The sequence below is a fragment of the Phasianus colchicus genome, chromosome 3 (assembly GCF_987193195.1).
Source record: "Phasianus colchicus chromosome 3, bPhaCol1.hap1.1, whole genome shotgun sequence".
Taxonomy (NCBI): domain Eukaryota; kingdom Metazoa; phylum Chordata; class Aves; order Galliformes; family Phasianidae; genus Phasianus; species Phasianus colchicus.
This window is the reverse complement of record NC_143438.1, coordinates 2,940,012-2,961,661: the sequence shown is the minus strand read 5'-3', so window position 1 is coordinate 2,961,661 and position 21,650 is coordinate 2,940,012. Positions and strand designations below refer to the sequence as shown.

Sequence of the window (21,650 nt, the reverse complement as noted above, 5' to 3'; positions counted from 1 at the left end):
TAAATCGCACACTCCTAAGACAAGGATGGCCCAAGCCCAAACAGTGGTGCATTGGGTTGCCTGTCAGGGACAGTCAAGTCATTTGTCCTCACTATTAAAAGAAGAGCTACAAAAGATACTAGGCCCAGTGATGTACCATAGTGATGCTCCTGAAGAGACCACTATCGCTCCACCAGAGAGAAATCCTGTCCTAAAAATACCCTATCCTAGAAGATACCTGGTACATGGATGAGTCCAGCAAAGGAAATCGTATTAAATGGCAAGCAGTTGCATACCATCCCTCAACTGAGGCCATCTGATTCAAAGAAGGGGATGGACAGAGTAGCCAGGGGGCTAAAAGCAGTGTGAATGCTTATAACCCAGGAACCAGGTGACAGTGCATTGTACATCTGCGTGGATAGCTGGGTGGTCTACTGAGGACTTACGTTTTGGATTGCACAGTGGGCCACTCAGGACTGGACTGCCCAAACCTGACCAATCTGGAGCAGAGACATACAGTTGGATTATATGGAACATGGTTAGACATAGAACTATATACATGACCATGTATCCAGACATCAGCCCATGCAGTCACTGGAGAATGATCACAGAATTGTAGGGGCTGGAAGGGACCCTCAGAGATCACAGAGTCTAACCCACCTTGCCAAAACAGGCTCCCTACATCAGGTTGCACAGGTAGGCATCCAGTCAGGTCTTGAATATCTTCAGAGAAGGAGAACCCACAACCTCTCTGGGCAGTCTGGTCCAATGCTCCATCATACTCACTGCAAAGAAGTTCCTGTGCATATTGGTGTGGAACTTCCTCTGCTCCAGTTTATGGCCATTTCCCCTTGTCATGTTCCCACAGACTATTGGAAAGAGGTTGGCCATATCCCTTTTTCTCCCTTAATATATTTATAATAATACACTTAATACATTTATAAACATTAATAAGATCTCTTCAGTCTTCTTTTCTCAAGGCTGGACAGACCCAGGTCCCCCAGCCTGTCCTCACAGGGGAGATGCTTCAGGCCCTTTATTATCTCTGTGGGCCTCCAATGGACTCTTGATGATGAAGTCAACACAGTAGCTTGGATAAGGTGGCTAGATGATTCACCAGCTGAGAACATCAATCAGTAGCTACATAAGAAGTTGCGACATTCCAGGCAGAAAACAACGTGGGCAGCAGTAAAAGCATGGGGACTGCCTGTTCAAATGTCAGATATCATCCAGGCATGTCAAGAACGCAAAGCATGCTCCAGAATGAAACTGAGACCTTTGCCAGAAACAACAGCACATCTTACTAGAGGACACCACCCTTTGCAGAGATGGCAGGACAACTACACAGGCCCTCTCCCTCTATCTGGAAGGGCCAGGTACACCTTGACCTGCATTGACACAACGAATGGATTAACACAGGCCTATCCAGTGCCAAAAGCAAATCAAGCCCAGATGATCAAGGCATTAACTAAATTGATGAGAGCATACAGGACTCCCCAGGTCATCAAAAATGACGAGGGTACAATGATATGAGAATGGGTCAAGGAAATAACATTGAATGGCAGTTCCATCTGCCTTATAATCTGATGGGAGTGCAATTGATAGAGCAGCATAATGGCATTCTAAAGGCCATTCATCCTTGCAGGGATGGACTAAGAGACTACACAAAATGCTGAGAGATCTGAATGAAAGACCCAGAAAGACCTGGTATCCTGCATATGTTACAAACAACTTGGGCCTCCCCACTTAGGATCCAAATTAAGAGAAGTGATATACAACTGAGATCCCCAGTTGGAATGATAAGTAATCTTCTGCTCTCTGCACCTGAGAATCTAGAATCAGGAACCCACAAGGTAAGATGACCTTGGGAAGTGCAAGTGGGGCCAAAATGGTTTATTTATATTTACACCACGGTGGGAATTATTAGAAGGGAAATGAGTGGTACTACCACAAGTAATTGGCACGTGGCCAACAGGAATTATAATACACACTCCAATTTTCATTACAAAGGGGACCCTAATTATGTCACTCCAGCAGATTAAAACTACCCCTTTGGTACCTAATATAATTATTTAATCATCAATATCAGGCTAAGGGGTGCAGTATAAAAGGTCTGAACATGCCCCGTCCAAGTGGAAATTTCGATGCAGGACAGGAACATGGTATGTATTTCACCACGGTGGGCAGATTTGCCTCTTTTAGTGCCAATTAAACATTTATTCTAGTCTCCCCAGGACCCATGGCCTGCCAGGACAACCAACAGAGACAGAAGCAGGAGTAGAATTATCACAATATCTTGTTCTTCAGTGACATTTTATGATGGACTTTCAAACATCTTTCGCAAAAGAAGCTGGAAAGACATATCACACAGGGGTCAGTGCTGGGATCAATACTCTTTAATATCTTCATTAATGACCCTGACAGTGGAGTCAAGCACACCCTCAGCATGTTTGAGCATGACACCAAGCTGTGGGGTGTAGTTGAGGGACCTAAACAGGCTTGAGCAGTGGGCCCAGGTGGACCTCATGAGCTTCAACAAATCCAAATGCAAGATCTTGCACCTGGTTTGAGGCAATCCTCACTACCAATACAAGCTGAGGGATGAAATGATTGAGTGCAGGCTTGCTGAAGACCTGGGGGTACTGCTGAATGGGAAGCTGGACAAGAGCCAGCAATGTGCCATCACACTCCAGACAGCCAACCATATCCTGGGCAGCATCCAAAGAAGCATGGCCAGCAGGTGGAGGGAGGTGATCCTGCCCCTCTACTTTGTGCTGGTAAGGCCTCACCTGGAATACCATGTACAGATGTGGAGTCCTTGGTACAGGAGAGACATGGACCTGGTGAAGCACTTCCTCATGAGGGCCACAAATGATCCAGGGGATAGATCACTTATAAGCCTCTCTTATAAGGACAGGCTGAAAGAACTGAGCCTGTTCAACCTGGAGAAGAGAAGGCTCCAAGGTGACCTGATTTGTGGCATTTCAGTATCTAAATGGGAGCTACAGGAAAGAAAGGGACAGACTCTTTAGCAGGGTCTGTGGTGATAGGATGTGGGGAAATGTCTTCAAGCTTAAAGAGGGTACTCAGTTTGGATAAGGAAAAAAGTCTTTTCCAGTGAAGGTGGTGAAGCATTGCAATAGGCTGCCCATCCTGGAGATTTTTAAGGTGAAGCTGGATCAAACCCTGAACAACCTGATTTAGCTGGGGATGTCCTTGTTTACAGCAGGGGAGCTGGATTAGGTGACCTTTAAAGGTCCCTTCCAACTCTAAATATTCTATAATTCTTACGATAATTGAAGATTATAGATTCTTTACATCATGATGGAAAAACTGTATCAACTCAATGGGAAATAATATCAGCATCACAGCAAATGTCACAATTGCAATTATGAACCAGACTGCAAAGGATAACTCAAGCCTGATATGCTCAGTCATTGGTTCATGTTCTGAAACAGTGGAATGTATGGGAACTGTTAGGTCACAGCCTGAACCAGTGATTGAACCCAGTAACGAAGAAGGGCCAGCCCTGGCTGCACAGGTGGAAACAATTCACCTTGTAGCTATTAACAGAGCAGGAACACTTGCATTAACATAGCTCCAATCATTATGAAATGTGAATGGATCAATTAGAGTCCCATGGCAGAGCTAGAAACTCATCAAGAGATGATCTAGACAGCCAATGCCCCTCAAAGCAAAGATGACTCCTATATTTAACAATGGTGCCTGAGACCAAGTGTCATATATGCGTTTCTCTGCAACAGGAATAGTATTTTCCATTTCAAAGTTGTATTACACAGCATGCCAGGGGTAAAAGGGAAAGCAACCAATGACTTCTGTAAAGGGACACTGTTTCCCAAAGCTAAAGGAGTTCTTTGAGAGAATCAACCAGCATGTGTGTAATGGAAATACAATTTATATAGTCTGCAAGGATCTCTGATACAATCTGACAAAACAACTAGTCATTCACTGAACCTGCTTAAGGAAATAAAGCTGCCATAGAATCAAAAAGATCTCAGATAAGCCATTAATATATAATTGAATAAGAAAATAGAAGACATATAGGGTCTACTCAGATGAGAGAGGTGGTTAGAATGGAGTTTGACAAATAGTATTAATAGTTTTTAGTATTAAGTTCATAAGGTGATAGGATTGAGATGTGATGTTTCTAAAATCATGAGCGATCTGAAGAGGGATTGACAAGTATTAACTTGATTTTATGATTAGTTCTGAAACAAAGAAACAAGAGATTATATGCCTACGAGCAGTATACTTTACTGCCAGTTTATAACATGCCTAAAATAACATGTCATTTTCCTGACTGCGTAAGGGGGGGGAAGGGGAAATGTGCTTTTTAAAACAAAAATAATTTTAGATTTTGATTCACTTTTTTATATTTTTGCAAGGTTAGATTTTTAAGTTTCCTCAGATGCTTCTAACCCACAAGTAGTTGCAGCCTGAAAGAGCAAAGAAATGTTATGTTCACCAGTCCATGTTACCTTGTGTATCCCTAGACATCAGCCTCTGGCCAGTCCTGGAAACACCGTGCACATCACTGATTAAGTGCACGAATAGGGCAGAGAGGGATAAGTAATATATACAGATTTTTATAAGTGTGAAGATATGTAGAAACTGCAAGGGGGTAAAATGGATCACAAAAATGTAATCAGGTCTTTTTCCGTGCAGTAAGTTTTGAACTACAGACTGGTCCTATGCTTTTTGTGCAGGAGCTGACCATTCACTATATACACACACACGTATAATCTGCCTAAACAATTCCCCTGTCTTTCAGGAATTAGTATTTCATGAAAACTCACAAAATCCATGCTTAAATATGAATGCAGTAGCTTACTTGAAGATGACCAAGTTTGTCACTGATGTTCCTTGTAACTGAAGGTCTTCAATTTGAGAATTTCTTGTAGGAGTTACTTGTCATATTCTTTTGTAAATAAGACACTGCTGTTGCCAGGTAAATAATACCATGGTATGCTAGTTATGTTCTGAAATACTTGATACGTTGAATGGCTAATGAAAAACAGATTAGTATAAATCTGTCAAAACTTTGAAATTGATCAACAGACATTCACTATTGATATATGTAAAAATAGGGGAAGAAAGCCAGAAACTCTCAGAAAACTTCATTTACTGCAGTACATTCCACCTTCTTCCTTGCTTTTACAAGTTATTGTTCCCTAACCATCCTTCCTTCACTTGTATGGAATTACAAGGACACTGAACAACACAAGCACGTGTAAATCCCTCCTGCTACTTTGTAGTGATCAGGCTCCAATCTTCAGTTGCTTTATTCAATTCATACACCAGTTTCCACACTTTGCCCCACATTTTTCATCACAAATCCTACTTTAATCAGTACTATAATCCAATCAAATAGCCCCTCACCTAAACTTTCCCCTTCTGCAAAGATGTACAGGGATCACTCAAAAAGAACATTTCAGAATTTCATATGTTTATGAAGGAGTAAAGAAAATACAGTAAGAAAATCCCAACTTACTCTATGATCACATAGGATATCAGCAGAGAATGCATGAATAAGTACACAGAATAGTTGATAAGTATCTTGATAATAAGTCACCAGGAATATTTTATTGGTGATTCAATGGCTTACAGTCTGTTTCTGCTTCCTTCCAAAACAAAAGAAAAAAAAAAAGCAAAAAAACCCCCAAAAAACAGAAAAGAACCAAACACAAAAGAAACCACTACTGCAGACAAGTCAATTCCAGAATGATTACTCACCTTTTACATCACATAATTCAACTAAAACAGATAAAATTATAGACAGTCCAAATAATAAAATCATATATGGTATACAGACTATGGATGATCTGAAGAGGAATATCCCATTCCACCTCTTATTTCCATCCCTGCTCTTCACTGTATCCTCCATCCACCTTGCTACAACTCTAGCAATCGTCGTATTTTTGCAGCACTCATTCAGCTCACCTCCAAGAACAGAAGCATGTTTTCCCTCACTGCACGAGTTCTGTTTTCTGCCATTTTAGCAAAAGCCTTTAGATGGGTTTAACCACACTACCTTTTAGCTGCCATTAACAAAGCTTGTATTTTAGATTTTTTTTTTTAAAGTTCTCAGAAGAATGAGCTATAAATAACTATTTGATTACAATTAATTTAACAATCTTATGCATTACAGCTTTACACAGTACGCACATCCATATAACCTCAAGAAACATTAATACATTGCTCATTTCCTCAACCTGTGAACTTGAGTAGAGCATTTAGTCTCCCCTACTGAACTTGGGCTCAGAACATGTTTTGACTGTAATGCAGCGCCCAAAGTACCGTGTCAGATTCAGTGAGATTTCACACTGCTAGCAGCAGTTCAGGGACCATACTTGGAACTGCTGCTGCAGCACGCTCTGCAAAGAGGAAGTTCCTCAGCTGAAGGAAGAGTTATTGCTTCCCTAGACAAGCCTCACCGCCTGAATGAGAAAAGCTCTCATTTAACTGCTTGCAGACAAATGTTTATCCCGTCGCAGAACGGGCTGCCCTGAGGAGCGTCCTGCTTACAACGCCACAAAGCTTCACCTCAGGCTCCGTTCTGCTCACCTTCGCAACTTCAGGGCCGAGGCCTAGCAGAAGGCAAGGCTGCTAACACAGCAGCAAAACCTCGCCTAGTGATCCGTCTAATAAGACACGGATGCTGGCAGAAAGGCACACGGCTGGCCCCGAAACAAACCACCTACGATTACACTCTCCTCCACAGCCAGAAACTTTTCCTCCCGCCTCTTCCCCTAGCATACTCTGGCAGGACTTGGCTTCTAAGGGGAGACACATCTTCCAGCCTGCCCGCGGCGCTGGTTACTCCTGTTCTCCCGCGCGGGCGCCAGCAGGCGGAGGGCCGCTCACCGCCCTCGGAGGGCCGCGGCGCCGCTCCCGAGCCGAGCCGGCTCTGCTTCCTCGTCCCGGCCAGCGCGAAGCTCCCAGCCTGTTGGACTTTCACCCCCTCGCAAGGCGCACTTCCTCACCTGCGCAGGCAGAGCCGGCGCCACCCGCTACGGAAAGGGAACGTAACCGCTCCAACAGCCGCCCCGGCAGAGCCTCGGCCCGCTCGACCACCCGGCAGCACGGGAGCCCCCCGCGCTCCCCCCGCCGCAGACGCGCGGCCGAGCGCCCGACGCCGCCCCGCTCCCCTCTCTCACCGCAGCCCCGGTCCCTGCCGTCCTCCTCGTCCTCCCGTCGCCACGCATCGCGCTCCGCCGAGTCCCGCTCCCCGCCCTGCGCCTCCACCGGCACCACGGTGAAGTTGGTGGGCATTACCGCGGATCCGGGGACGCGGCGGCGCCTCCTCCGAGGTAGCGGGCAGGGTGAGCTCGGCGCCGCCGCCTCCCTCACGTGAGAGCCGCTTCCTCGGGCGGCGGGAGGCGGCGGCTCGGTGCCTGTCTCCACCTCCTGCTACCGCCGCCCCTTTCCTCGGCCGGCTGCGCTCAGGCCGACGCTGTCGTGCGAGGGGCGGGGGCCGCTTGGGGGAAAGGAAGGCGAGATACGCCTGGGTCCTGGGAGGGTAAATAGGTCCGGCCGAGTGCCACTGTGAAAGCGGCACGAGGAGGGCGTGTCCGGCCAAGTGCTTGAAAGATAAACCGGATTATTGAGTTTCGTTTGTTTGCTCTCTAGCCGTGGCTATGGGGCACGAAAAAGCCCCTTCTCTGTCGTATCTTGACTTCCACACGTGCCTGCAGCGCTAGGGCTGTTGCTTCTCAGTTAGCAGCAGGCAGAAACTGTCTTCCAGGGGAAACCAGGGCCGGACTGTCGGGCGCCGAACCTCTGAGGGATGACGCCACGCACGAGTCCTAAGCAGGAGCTTTGCAGGTCAGCTTTGCATGTCAGCTTTTGGATACTTCCTGAGGGAAAAAAAAGTCCTCTGCACGCTTCGGAATTGTCAGGTGTAGATGGTTCCCAGATCTCTGCTCTACACAGCAGCTGCGGGTTGCAGAGGACAGCAGAAGGCTCCACGACCCGTGCTGGAATGCGCATATAGGCTCTGACCCAGGGTGAGGCAAACTCCAGGGATCAGTGGATGAGCTTATCAAAAAATTAAATACTCATGGTGTAGCGTTTGTGATGAGCAGTAGCTGTTGGTTACCCTAAACTTCCTTCCCAGTGCAGGGAAAAAGTGGTAAAAGCAGGTTTGGAAACTAGAGCCTTTTTTTTCTTCTGCTCTTCTCTATTCCCAGCAAAGTTCTGTAACAGAGCAGAAGGATTCCGTCAGTATATACCAATGCCTTTTGTAAAAGGGCTCAGATAGGTTTGTGGGTCGCATGCCTCAGTGGGATATCTACCTAACACAGTGATTGAGTAGAGGCCTCCAAAAAAGTAGGTGGGGAAAGTGATTCTGGCCATCGAAGATGATAGTGAAGTCACAGATGTGGAGGTAGCAGGGCTCACAGCAGGTCAGCAAGAAAAGGAGAGGGAAAGAGATATAACAGTTGGATACCTAGTATGGTCTTGGTAGATCTGCCCCCATTCAAACTATGGTGTAACTACAGTAATGAGAGCGTAGTTGCACGAAAAACAACTGTCTGTCTTAAGAATGTCCTTCTCCTGTGCTTTTCCAAACTCCAGAAAATGACTGGAATACTGCCTTTGTTAGTGACAGTAGACTGCAGAGGCAAGGATATTTTGGAACACATTTTACTTTAATTTCATCACGGTACAGGTAATCATCAAAATTAGTGGTACTAAGAAACCAGAAACAATGATAAATTACACTGACAAATGTCATTTTCAAAAATATATAAACATAATAATTGTCTCTTCAAAACATGCTGAATAGTGCCCACAGAATCATGTATGAGCATTGAAAAGAAAATCAGAAGTAACTGGTGATTTTTGAGTACCATCCATCTGGTGCTTAAGAATTCCGCTGGAAGAAACAAAGAAACTCAAGTACAATGATGTAGATAAAAACTATATCACAGATGGTAGAGTAGTGAGAAATTAGGATTGTAGTGTTTAATTCTGATTCAACCTGATACAACTTCTATGTCTAAGGAAGGTCAATAGCCAAAAAATAAGAAACTTTGGAACAAACAACTTTTGAATGAGCAGAGGGACCAATTTGTTTTAAAGCTCCCCTCTGTTGTAAACGTGGAGATCCATGTGATGAAGAATAAGTGTAATTCTATGGAGAAAGAATGGTAAGAGCAAACAGGGTTGTGGATCATCTCTAATTACAGTGGATACTCTGTAATATGAGAGCTGTGATTTCTGAGCGCCTCAATTTCTTTTGCCCAATATGGACCAGAAAATGGGAAAAGAAACTCTATTCTTAAGTTGTTCTTCTTTGTCATTCCCTTTGAAGAGCATGAGAGAAATAGTGTTGCAATATATGCCAGGTTTAACACTAGATTATCTTTATTGTACCCTTCTAGGAATAAGAAATAAAAAAAGAGCAAAGGCAGAATGAGATTAAGACATTGTACAGATCTGTGTATAAAATGCACACTGTTGGAACAATGCATTACGTCATTAATTAATAATTAATGAAACATTACATCAGTGTTTTTATATATATAAATAAACCCCAAATCTCTCAATTTGTGACACGATTGCTCTGAACCACCACAATCTTTTTGTTTGGCAAAATGGGAAATAAGAGAGGGGAGCTGAAAAACGTGGTGCACATGGGAAATTTTGACCTGATTGCAATCATGGAAACATGGTAGGATGATTCACAAAACTGGAACACCACCATAATTTAGAAGTGATAGGCAAGGTAGGAGGAGTGGGTGGGAGAATTGCTTTCTGTGTTAAGGAGTGGATAGACTGCAGGGAGCTTCGAGAAACAGCCAGGAACAGGCGGGAAGCCTGTGTGTTCAAATTAGGGATAGGACCAATAAAGGACAGCTGGTGGTCAGGGTCTATTACAGGCTGCCTGATCAGGAGGAGCCTTTTGATGAAGCCTTCATTTGTAACCTGAAGAAGTTTCACACTCAAAGGTTCTCATCCTGATGGGTGATTTCAACCAACCAGATATTCACTGGCAGGACAATGTGGCGAGCTGCAAGTGACCCAGGAAGACAAAGAGTGGAGTCAGGACCCTGAATTTCAAGAAAGAGATCTTCTGATTGTTTAAGGAATTGTTGAATGAGTTCTTCTGGGAAGAAGACCTTAGAGACAAAGGAGTTGAACAAAACTGGCTACTCTTTAAGGATGCCTTTCTGAGAATGTTCCATCCCTCAGAATAAGAAAGCAGGCAAGGGAGGCAGGATACCAGCATGTCTTGGCAAGGGCCTGCTGGTCAAACTGAGGGTAAAGATGGGCAGGTACACACAGTGGAAGCAAGGGTGTGTCACCTGGGAAGAATACAGGGATGCTGTCCAAACTTGCAGATATGGGATTAGGAAAGACAAGACACAGATCAACTTGGTGAGTGTTAATGGTTTTGTGGTTTTTTGTTAGTATTCCACATCATAACAGTCTGCAAGACTATAGATACTGTACTGAGTGGTTTTTTTCTTCCTTTTCTAGCAACTGCCAGCTATGAATGAATCTGTTCTTCATTTTAAGAGCATTGTATACAGGATTAAAGACCATTATGTTTCATGGAACTTATTGGTTTCTTATTAGGTTCATCATTTTCAGTTTCAGAGTTGCATATATGTATAACCAATTAAAGGTACTGATAGAGATATCTGGCTGGCACCTATACTTCTCAGAGGGAGTGGCTAATTTTACAAACAACATGGTATTTAGACTGGTTTCCAGGTTTTCTTCTCAGTTCCTCATGCATGGTTGCAAAGCCAACTCGGCAACCATGTTATCAATCTCTCTGAATGTATTCCTCCTAAAAATAATTTGCATTATGTGGAGGAAGCTTTTCCCAAAACCTGAGAATGCTGAATGGCAGGGAATGTGGAGAGGGTTAGGAAAAATCTTAGAAGCATGGGGACCTCAGTGTCATGGGATTTCATTCTTGAACACCTGTGGGATGCTGAGTAACTAAGCAAGCATTTGAATCAGGGATGGTGCAGCTTAGGAAGATCTGAGGAGGTATGACTTATTTGGCTCGGTAAGCACAAGCCAAGCCCCAAATAAGTCCATTGGAGAATGGAGGCTGATGGTAGACTACCGTGGCCTGAATGAAGTCACACCCCCACTGAGTGCTGCTGTGCCAGACATGTTAGAACTCCAGTATGAACTGGAGTCAAAAGCAGCCAAATGGTGTCCCACCACTGACATTGCTAACGCCTTCTTTTCCATTCCTTTGGCCAAAGAATGCAGGCTGCAGTTTGCTTTCATCTGGAGGGGCGTTCAGTATAACTAGAACCATTTGCCACAGGGGTGGAAACACAGCCTGTTTGACAGGGGTTGATCCAAACTGCATTGGAACAGGGCAGTGCTCCTGAGCACCTGCAGTACATTGATGATGTTGTGTGGGGCAATACAGCAGAGGAAGTTTTCAAGAAAGGAGAGCGAATAATCCAAATTCGTGCTGGTTTTGCTACAAAACAAAGTGAAAGGACCTGCCCAGGAAATTCAGTTTCTATGAGTAAAATGGCAAGATGTGATCAACAAAATCACTCCTGTGCCTCCACCCATTAGCAAAAAAGAAAGACAGTCTTTTCTGGGTGTAGTGAGCTTTTTGGAGAATTCATATTCCAATCTACAGCCTCTTTGTAAGCCCTCTTTATAAGGTGACATGGAAGAAGAATAATTTTAAGTGGGGCCCTGAGCAGCAGCAGGCTTTTTAGCAGATTAAAGGAGATAGCCCGTGCCATGGCCCTGAGGAAAGTGTGAATGGGACAGGATGTAAGGAGCATCCTTTGTACTGCTGCTGGAGAGAAAAGTCCCACTCGGAGTCTGTGGCAAAAAGCTTGGACTGGCAACACAAGGGTGAATTATTTCTGGCTCAGTGGGCCCGTGAGACCTCAGGCCATCAAGGAAGAGATGCAACATATAAGTGGGCTGGAGACAAAGGGGTGGATTTAACTATGGATGCTACTGTACAGGTTATTCATGACTGTGACACGTGCCACTTCTAAACAATCCAAGAGGATGAAACCTCTCTGGAGGGAAAGGCAATTGCAAAAGTATAAATATGGGGGAGCGTGGTAGGTTGATTACATCACCTTGCCACAAACTCATGATGGTAAACATTATGTGCTTACCGTGGTGGAGGTGGCTTGAAACATACGCAGTACCTCATGCTACTGCCCAAAGCACCAAACTGGGTCTCAAGAAATAAGTCCTGTGGTGATGTGTCACTCCAGAAAAAATTGAGTCAGATAATGGGACTCATTTCAAAAATTCACTTGTGGATATTTGGGCCGAAGATCATGGCATTGAGTGGATTTATCATATTCCCTATCATGCATCAGCTTCTGGTAAAATTAAACAATACAATGGATTGTTAAAAACTATGTTGAAAACAATGAGTGGTGGAACATTTAAGCACTGGGAGAAGCATTTGGCAGAGGTCACCCGGTTGGTCAACACAAGAAGATCAATTAGATTGGTTCTATCCAATCCAGCTTCCTACATACTGTGGAGGGAGATAATGTCCCTGTGGTACATGTAAAGAATATGTTGGGAAAAGCAGTTTGGGTCCTTCCAGATTCTGGAAAGGGCAAACCTCTCCGTGAAACTGTTTTTGCTCAGGGACCTAGGTCCACTTGGTGGGTGATGGAGAAAAATAGGGATGTTGAATGTGTAACACAAGGGAATTTGATGCTGGGGTAGTCCAGTTAGTAATTCCATTTGTATATATGTATATAGATACGTGTGTGTAATTACGGTTTGTTTGTATATAAATATGTCAAGCATGATGTAGTGATGTGGAATAAGAAGTTGTGGTTTTGGGTTTTTGGTTTTTTTTTCCAGTATTTCACATCATAACATCATGTAAAGCAGTGGGAGTTGAAGAGTTAATGTTCTGGTTCCATGGACTGCTATTTTTGGGTGTTTGGTTTTTGGAGGCAAGGGGAGGAGCAGCATTCCCCCAGAGTATTTTGCACCCCAAGGAAGAAAGGTGGAGGTCCTGGCAGGTCAGTCTGCCTCTCCCTCTCTCCATCTCTCTCCATCTCTCCCTCTCTCTCTCTCACTCCCCTCTCCCACAGTGTGGACCCGCGAGTCCCCTGCCTCATTTGTCACAGGGCCTGGCCAGACCAGCCTGTAAACTATTAACACTTTTTTTTTTACCCCTCTCTTCTTTTCCAGTCTGGTGGACCAGTGGGCCTGCTGTCCCCTGTCACAGACTTAGATCTAGAGATAACTGTGACAGTGAAGGATGTTAAAAACAACAAGAACAGATTCTACAAGTATATAGGTCGGAAGAGACAGGCTAAAGGGAGTATACCTTCTTTGTTAAATGGAAAAGGAGAACCAGCTACAACAGGTACAGAGAAGCCTGAAGTACTCCATGAGTTCTTTGCCTCCATCTTCACTGGCAGCTAGGATTCTCACATCCCTGAACATAAACCTCTCAGTGGGAACTTGGGGAGCAAACTCTTCCCCACTGTAAGGGCAGTGCAAGTTCAAAACTGACTCATGAGATTGAATGTGTACAAGTCCATGGGGCCAGGTGACAGCATCCTAAGAGAGCTGATGTGGTTGCCGAGCTGCTGTCTATCATATTTGAAAAGTCATGGCTGTCAGGAAAAGTCCCCAGGTACAGGAAAAAGGGAAACGTTGCTCCCATGAAAGGGAGGAAGGAGGACCTGGAGAACTACAGGCCAGTGAGCATGAGGCTCTGTGCCTGGGAAGGTCATGGTACAGATCCTCTTGGAAGATATTTTAATGCACACGTGGGACAAGCAGGTGACCCAAGACAGCCAGCATGGCTTCACCAAGGAAAGGTCATGCCTGACTGGCCTTCTATGGTGGAGTGACAGCCTGGGTGGACAAAGGGAAGTCAACTGGTGTCATCTACCTGGACTTCTGCAAGGCCTTTGACATGGTCCCTCACCACATCCTGTCATTGTTCTATGTTTGTGGGTTTTTTTAATCAGTATTCCACATCATAACATCATGTAGAGCACAGGGACTGGAGTTAATGCTCCAGTTCCATGTGTTGTTGATATTTCCATGTACCTGGTTCTCAGAAGAGAAAAACTACACATCCCAGAGGACTTTCACTGTTCTGTTTCTATTTTCTGTTCTGTTTCTGTTTCTATGTAGAGGGAAAGATAAAACTGCTTGCAAGTCACAAGATAGTCCCTTCTTTTCTTTTATTGCTCGTCACTGTGATTGTGGAGCAACTCTCCTATAAAGACAGGCTAAAGGAACTGGGCTTGTTCATCCTGGAAAAAGAATGCTTTGGGAGATCTAATTGCAGCCTTCCAAAATTTAAAGGGAGTTTATAAGCATGAGGGAAATCAACTTTTTACATGGGTAGATAGTGATAGGACAAGTCAGAGTGGCTTTAAACTAAATGGGGAGAGATTTCAATTAGATGTCAATGGGAAGTTCTTTACAGAGAAAGTGGTGAGGAACAGGTTGCCCAGAGATGTAGTGGATGCCTCATGCCCAGAGGCCAGGTTGGATGGGGCCCTGGGCAGCCCGATCTAGTACTCCATCTAGCAGCTCTGCTTGTGGCAGGGGGTTGTTGGACCTTGATGATCCTTGAGGTCCCTTCCAACCCAAGTCATTCTATGATTCTGTGAACGCAGCAGGCACACCATTAGTTCAAGCAGATAGATCCAGATGGACATTTATGAAAGCTGCTGTGTAATTAATGCACAGCAGTCATGCCATGAAAATGAAGAGCTGTTCAGTCAGCGCATCTGTGTGAATCATTGGATTAGGACCAGGGAACTGGATACAGAGCTGAATTTTAGCTTCAATGTTTTGGAAACAATTGTGGCAACATTGGAATATTACAAATTTTTCACTGTGTGGGTCCCACAGATGCTTACACAGGAGCAGAAAGAACACTACAGGAAAGCTTGTCAGGACCCACTGAACCAATACAAGGCTGAAGGTGACAGTTTCCTGGATCGTGTCATTACCAGTGATGAGATGTCGTGTCACCACTACAAACCAAAGGGTTATAGTGGGTGAAATGATGTGCACTGTCTTTTGGGACAGGAAGGAGGTGATCCTTCTGGACTTCCTGGAACCTGGACAAACCATCAGCTCTGACCACTACATCGCAAATGCAGACAAAGCTGAGGACTTGAATTTCCAGTGTCAGGCTCATGAAAAAGAGACTCTTTTTCTGGCAACCTGATAACACCAGGTGCCATACCAGCTCCAGAAGACCATGGAGCACGTTGTCAATCTTGGCTGGACTGTCCTACAAAACCCACTGTATATTCTGGATTTGTTCGCTTCTGGCTTCCTCCTGTTCAGACCAAAGAAAGGTGGACTATGTGGGCAACATTTTTCTAGCAGCAACATCATAACAGCTGTGAAACAGTGGGTCATCTCCATTGGTCTGTTTTTTTTTATGAGCATGGAATGCAGGCTCTTGTTCATCACTGGTAAAAATACACAGCTAATGTTGGTAACTGTGTTGAAAAATAGCATTATGTAGCTGAAAATTTGCTCTATCAAACAGTGTTGTTACACTTTTTGCATGTGTTATAGTTTCCATGGAGATAAATAGGAGGCATTACTTGTGGAGCAACCTACATAGAAGACATTCATCTTATTAACAAAAGTGATTTAGATGGAATCTTCTATTCAGCACTCAAAAATAAACAGTCCGAAAACAGATGTAAGGAGATGTGAAAGTATAAAAAATGTAATTTACGTGAAATTAAAAAAGGATTAAATTAAGGCTAATAATGAGTATGCTATAAATATAAAGCATCTGATAAAAAGATTTTGATGAGGCCTCTAATATAAGTATTTACTTATATTGTCCTATAGGTTATTGAAATGTTGAATAAGACTAAAAATAATAGTAATAAAGATGAAAGAATGTACAAAGTAAGTTATGCATAATGTGATTGGTCATCACCCACTGACCAATGCCCAGCCACTTCTCAAGCACTGGCAACCCTCCTGCCAACCCTCCTCAATTTTACAGTTCAATGTGATGTCATATGTTATGGAATGTACTTTTGGCCAGTTTGGATTAGCTGTCCTGATTTTGTCCCTTCTCAGCTTTTTGTGCACATTCAGTCTCCTTGGTGGCAAGAGCATTTGAGAAGCTGTGAAGTCCTTCAGTTAGTCTAAGTACTTACCAGTAACAACAAAATATCAGTGTTTTATCAACATTATTTACATCCTAAATTTAAAAAGCAGCACCATAGCAGATATTAGGAAGAAAGTTAACTCTATCCCAGCTAAAACTGGGACAATGATAATCATGTTTTGAAGGAAAGACAATCTTGACATTTTGCAGAACAAGATTATATGTCTAAACAGTTATTCTAGTATTACAGCCCTTTTGATTTGGTTTGGTATCGAATTCAGATTAGAATTTGCTCTGACACTTTTATTTTTGGATTTTTATCATAAAGGCTGTGGGTGACAAAGAGTGCAATAATAGGTGATGGGGGAAATGTTTATCATTGGAATGACACATATAAAGGCATGCTGCCATGAGTACATCAGAAGGATCAGGACTGCAGGAAACAAACACTTCTTTTTATAGAGCATTGGAAGGGGACCCTCAAGAGTTGGTTGACATTTTAAGTACCACTCGGATGGTATCCTGGTGTATCAGTGTGTTTGGAATCGAGGATGAGGCACAAAACACATGTTCATGCACATTATCAGCCAAAGTGAGTGTTTTATTGCATATATAGCAATGTACTAGGAGATTAGTATGATTAGCCATGAGGTATGAGATCAGTAGTCTCAGGACCATGCAGGCATCCTTGCAGAGGCAGTGGTGTCCTCTGCCTAAGTTACATCACCACCATTCCCAAGTTCCTTTGTCATTTCAGTGTGATTTCCATGTACCGTACGGTTTGTTCTGCATGTAGGTCTTTGGATAGTTACCAAAGTTAACTATCTTCAGTATGGTTACTGCAGCTGCAGCCTTGCATGTGACACAAGGATCAATTCAGTTCAGGCACGCAGGTTAGAAGGTATCTTTGAGCGGTCAGACAGTCCATTCACACCTAGGCAGTCTGAACCAGAGGTTGGCAACTATGCCCATTGCAGAGGGGTTGGAACTAGATGATCTTTAAGGCCCCTTCTAATCTAAGCCATCCTATGATTCTTCCAAGCTCATTTAAGCACTTATTCCACCTTCAGCAACTTTGCTGAAGATATGTAGCTGGGACAAATGGCTGACATACCACATGATTGTGGTACTGTTCAACAGGAACTTGGATAGACTGGTGAGTTGGGTGGAGAGGAACCTTATGAGGTTCAACAAATGTAGGGTCCTACGCCTGGAGAGGAATAACTGCATGGTCAGTACAGGTTAGGGGGATGGCCTGCTGGAAAGGAAGATGGCCTATGGAGAAGGACTTGTGGATCCTGGTGGACAACAGGTTGGCCATGAGCCAGCAGTGTTCCCCTTGTGGCCAAGAAGGCTGACAGTATTCTGAGGTGCATTAAAAAACTGTGGCTAGCAAGTCAAGGAAGGTTCTCCTACCCCTCAACTCTGCCTTGGTGAGACCCCATCTGGAGTACTGTGTCCAGTTCTGGGCTACTCACTTAAAAAGACAGGGATCTTCTGAAGAGAATCCAGCAGAGAGCTGTAAAGATGATAAGGGGCCTGGAGCATCTCTCTTGTAAGGAAAGGATGAGAGACTTGGGTCTCTCCAGTCTTCCCAGGAGGGTAATCAACTCTTTGAAGGGGTGAGTGACAGCATGACGAGGGGAAATGGTTTTAAGTTGAGGGAAGGGAGATTTAGGTTGGATGTCAGGGGAAAATTATTTACAGAGAGAGTGGTGAGGTACTGGAACAGGCTGCCCAGAGAGGTTGTGGATGCCCCGTCCCTGGAGGTGTTCAAGGCCAGATTGGATGGGGCCCTGGGCAGCCTGGTCTAGCATTAGGTGGGAAGGCTGGTGGCCCTGCGTGTGGCAGGGAGGTTGGAGATTCATGATCCTTGAGGTCCCTTCCAACCCTGGCAATTCTGTGATTCTGTGATTCAGTCTGGAGAAGAGAAAGCTGAGAGGTGATCTCATAACTTTAAAAATATATAAAGTGGGGGAGACAAGTGGATGGGACAGACTCTTCAGTGGTGTGCAATGACAGGACAAGGGGCAACAGGCAAAAACTGTAACACAAGAAATTCTGTACAAACGTGAGGAAGAACTTTACAGTGAGGGTTACTGAGCACAGGAACAGGTTTCCTAGTGAGGATGTAGAGTTTCCTTATCTGGAGATACTCAAGACCTGACTGAACACTGTTCTATGCACTTTCTTCCTTGCTGTAGGGAACCTGCTTTAGCAGAGCTTTTGGACTTGATGATTCCCAGACGTCACTTCCAATCTCTACAATTCTGTGATTTTGGGAAACAGTAACTCTGAAAACAATGCAGCGTAGTTCAAGTTTACTATGACACTTTTCCAATCTGACAATTGATTTCTAATGGCTAAACCTTCTCATCCTGTGGCTAAATTGAAAGCCAGCTATTGTGCTTTTTATTTCCTGAGTTGACAACTGTCTTTTATGAGGAGGAACATCACACTGCCATCAGCCAATTCTTTACAGTCTTTTAACTCTGTAATCATACAGTTCAGTTTAGCACTTAGAATACAGTTCAATTCAGCACTTCACAACAGACATCTAGAGAGTCAGAGTTTCCATTGCCCAGGTGTTCATACAAAGGGCATCTGTGGAGATGCTGCAGCAGCTTTCTGTATCTGAAGCAAAGGGTGTGCCTCTGTCTTGCAGTCAGAACACATGAAAACAGAAGCTTATGAGAACTGTTGCAGATAGTCACTGCCAACATGATAAGCACAGTGCAGTGTTTTTCATGTGGAATTTTCTGACACTGGAGCCTGGTATAGGGATTGTCCTTTTCTACTCACTGTAACTGAGATTGGTCAATACAGAAGTTTCCCAAGTGCAAGTCATGTCAGGCAGAGGAGGAGAAGCTAGCTGAGAAACTTCCTAAATGAGATCTGATTATCCTGAGATCTAGTCTCAACAGTTAGAAGTTACAGAACATGGAAAGAAAAAAACATACTGTGTTTTAATTTGAGGGATTCTGCATAAAGTTGCTGAATTGTTCAGTACGATAGTTGAAAAGGCCACAGTAGGCAACTTTGAGACTCAGCTTAATTTGTTTCAGCCAGCAAAGCTGGCTGTTTAAGAAATGATCTTGTTCTAACAGAATAATTCATTTATGAGGAAACACAACAAAGAAATCTATTGCTTCCATCCTTCTCCATCTTGAGCGATACCCAAAACTTTCTGCAGGAACCTGAGTGCATTGATAGGCCGTAATTGCTTTGACCCACAACACTTGGGATGCAACCATGCACGTGCCTGTGGTCCAGGGTCTCCAATTAAGTTCAGGACTTTTGATACCTACCTGATCTATGTCAGAGGTGTATTTTCTTACAGTTCCATCACAGCTATGCTTGGCTATTGATCTTTATTGGATCTTTATTGATCTAGAACTGTTTGCTTCACTTGTACATTGTGAAATCAGGCCCTGGCTAGTGAAGCTCTTCGCCCTGCCAGCCTTGTTACAGTACTTTGCTTTCTGCCCAAATGGGGTAATCAGCCCTCACTATTCCCTGATTCTTGCCTGAACAAGACCCTTGGAAACATGATTTACCCATGGAGTTTTTCACTAGTGTATAAAGCTACACTTCCAGAGGACCTTCCCAAACTATTTTTTTTCTTTCTTCTGATTCTGTACTAGCCCAAATTAGAGAATTTGCTCTATAAGAAAACAGGGGAATTAAAAGCTTAGTATATTATTTCTTGCCTTCAGCCTCTACATCCGCTCTTTTCCCTTCTGCTTTTGCCTGTCTTTATCAGTATGGTGTGTTGTGTGGACACCATGGTACCAAGTTCTGATAGTTTGTTGTGTTCTACGTGAAACACTAAAGGAATATGAATTGTAACGTCCCATCTTTTCTGATGATGAAACTGAATGAGATCAACCCCTCCTATGAAAAAGGCCAACTTGTGTTCTGGTGAGTCAATCACTGATGACTTGGGGCTTTCAGAGTCTTCATTTTTGTTCATCCTCGTATTGTTTCACATCTCTTGCAGAATTAATTTTTCCATTCCTTCCTTCTCTATAAATTCTTTAATAACAGCCTCATTCCATTTTTCATGCTATTGTTTTCTTTCTCTTTTTTTATCTGGGTAGCTTTTCCTCTACAGAGGAGCAAAGTCACACAGTGCATCTTAAAACCACTCTTGTAAAAGAAAAAGTGTGGTACAAACTTGTCTGTAAGATGAAGGTAGCAACACCAATGTTTGCTTAGTACAGTGGCATCACTTTTGCATGTGTCCCTTCCTCTTTGCCATTGCTAAACCTCTGCAGTGCAGGAGAGGAAATGCTGGCTTCCACGTCATGGAAGTATTTAAAGCAATTGTGCCCCCATCCTCTGACAAAATGAATAGCCTCTGTGCTCTCTCAGTAGCTTCTGGGAGGGGAGACAGTACTATAGGCTTTAAGTGGTGATACTGAAGATTAATCACTGCCAGGTTGCAAGGTTTAAATTTGTTGTAAAAGTTCTGCTATGCTTAATATGTAAGGAGGACATATTAGAAACTCATATTGAGTTATTAAAGGAGCAATACCCAGTCAAATGAATAGCAGGTAAAATCATTACAATAATACAATAGGCTTACAATAATACTTTCCTATTATATACTACTTTCCTTTAACTGTGTTTTATTATTTTGCTGACACACAGTGCTTGGCAAAAAAAGGAAAAGAAAAAACAAAACAATGCATAATGTGTAATTGTTTTTCCTCTGAAGGAAGGAATGCTTAATGCTGGCAGCCCTTTCTGCCCATTAAGAACCACTTATTGTTGAGCAGCAGTACTGACTGGTTTCCTTATATACACCCTCCCTAAATGACTCCTGATTTCCCTACTGCACAGTACTATAGATACAGTAGAAAGAATAGGGCACAGCTTCTATCATATTCATGTAGCTTACTATTTTGGGATATGAGAACAGCACAGCTGAATCCCCTCAAGCAAGGAATGTTTAGAATCAGCCTGAAGAAGTACACTAAGTAAAAAGTTGTTATGCTAAAAGTAAGCATGCTTCTTCTGTTTCTAATTAAAAAACTTCTGACAGTTACATGCCATATTTTTCAATCTGTCTTCTAGATGAGGACACTCAGTGGATGTGCAAAATCAGGGTTTTCTCTGCTTTGTCTGAATTGCAGTTTGCCTTTGCAAACGGACTGATTCTTCATGTGTCAAGTATCCTAAACACCAGCATTAAGGAAATTTTTGCAAACTGAAATCAGGTATCGATTGAATCAAACAATACTTGTGGTGTTAGTAAGGAAGTAAAGTGTGTTTTCTCTATTCTGGTCGTGTGTGTGTGTGTGTGTATAATGTCAAGGATTTCTCTTGGTTGAACACTACTTTTTCTTGTCACTTGTCCATCACCATCAAATGAGAATATTTCATCTGTCTGTAGAGTCCACAGGAGCGACACAGCAAATCTATCAATTTTACAGCTTCTGTAGATTACGGAACTAACATCTGAGAATTCAAAAAACTAATGAAAACGAAGAGTGAGAAAAAAAGAGTTTCTTCCAAAATGCTGATCATAAAATCCTGAGATGTTTGTTAT

General features: G+C 43.4%; 1 protein-coding gene and 1 long non-coding RNA gene across 3 annotated transcripts in view; one reads left to right on the top strand and one right to left on the bottom strand.

The window, feature by feature from the left end:
* Positions 1-7,415, bottom strand: part of SLC12A7 (solute carrier family 12 member 7) — a 66,876-nt gene extending 59,461 nt beyond the window's left edge. For both annotated transcript variants that reach the window (XM_031608321.2, XM_031608322.2), the window contains exon 1: positions 7,158-7,415. In XM_031608321.2, the coding sequence (XP_031464181.1) occupies positions 7,158-7,272 (115 nt within the window). In that variant the 5' untranslated portion in view covers positions 7,273-7,415. The remainder of the gene's footprint in view (positions 1-7,157) is intronic.
* Positions 7,416-7,560: 145 nt separating this feature from the next.
* Positions 7,561-15,849, top strand: LOC149918369 (uncharacterized). The gene is made up of 3 exons (XR_016464895.1): positions 7,561-7,824; positions 12,838-13,001; positions 13,174-15,849. It is a non-coding gene; the product is annotated as an uncharacterized LOC149918369 (long non-coding RNA).
* Positions 15,850-21,650: the final 5,801 nt, after the last annotated feature.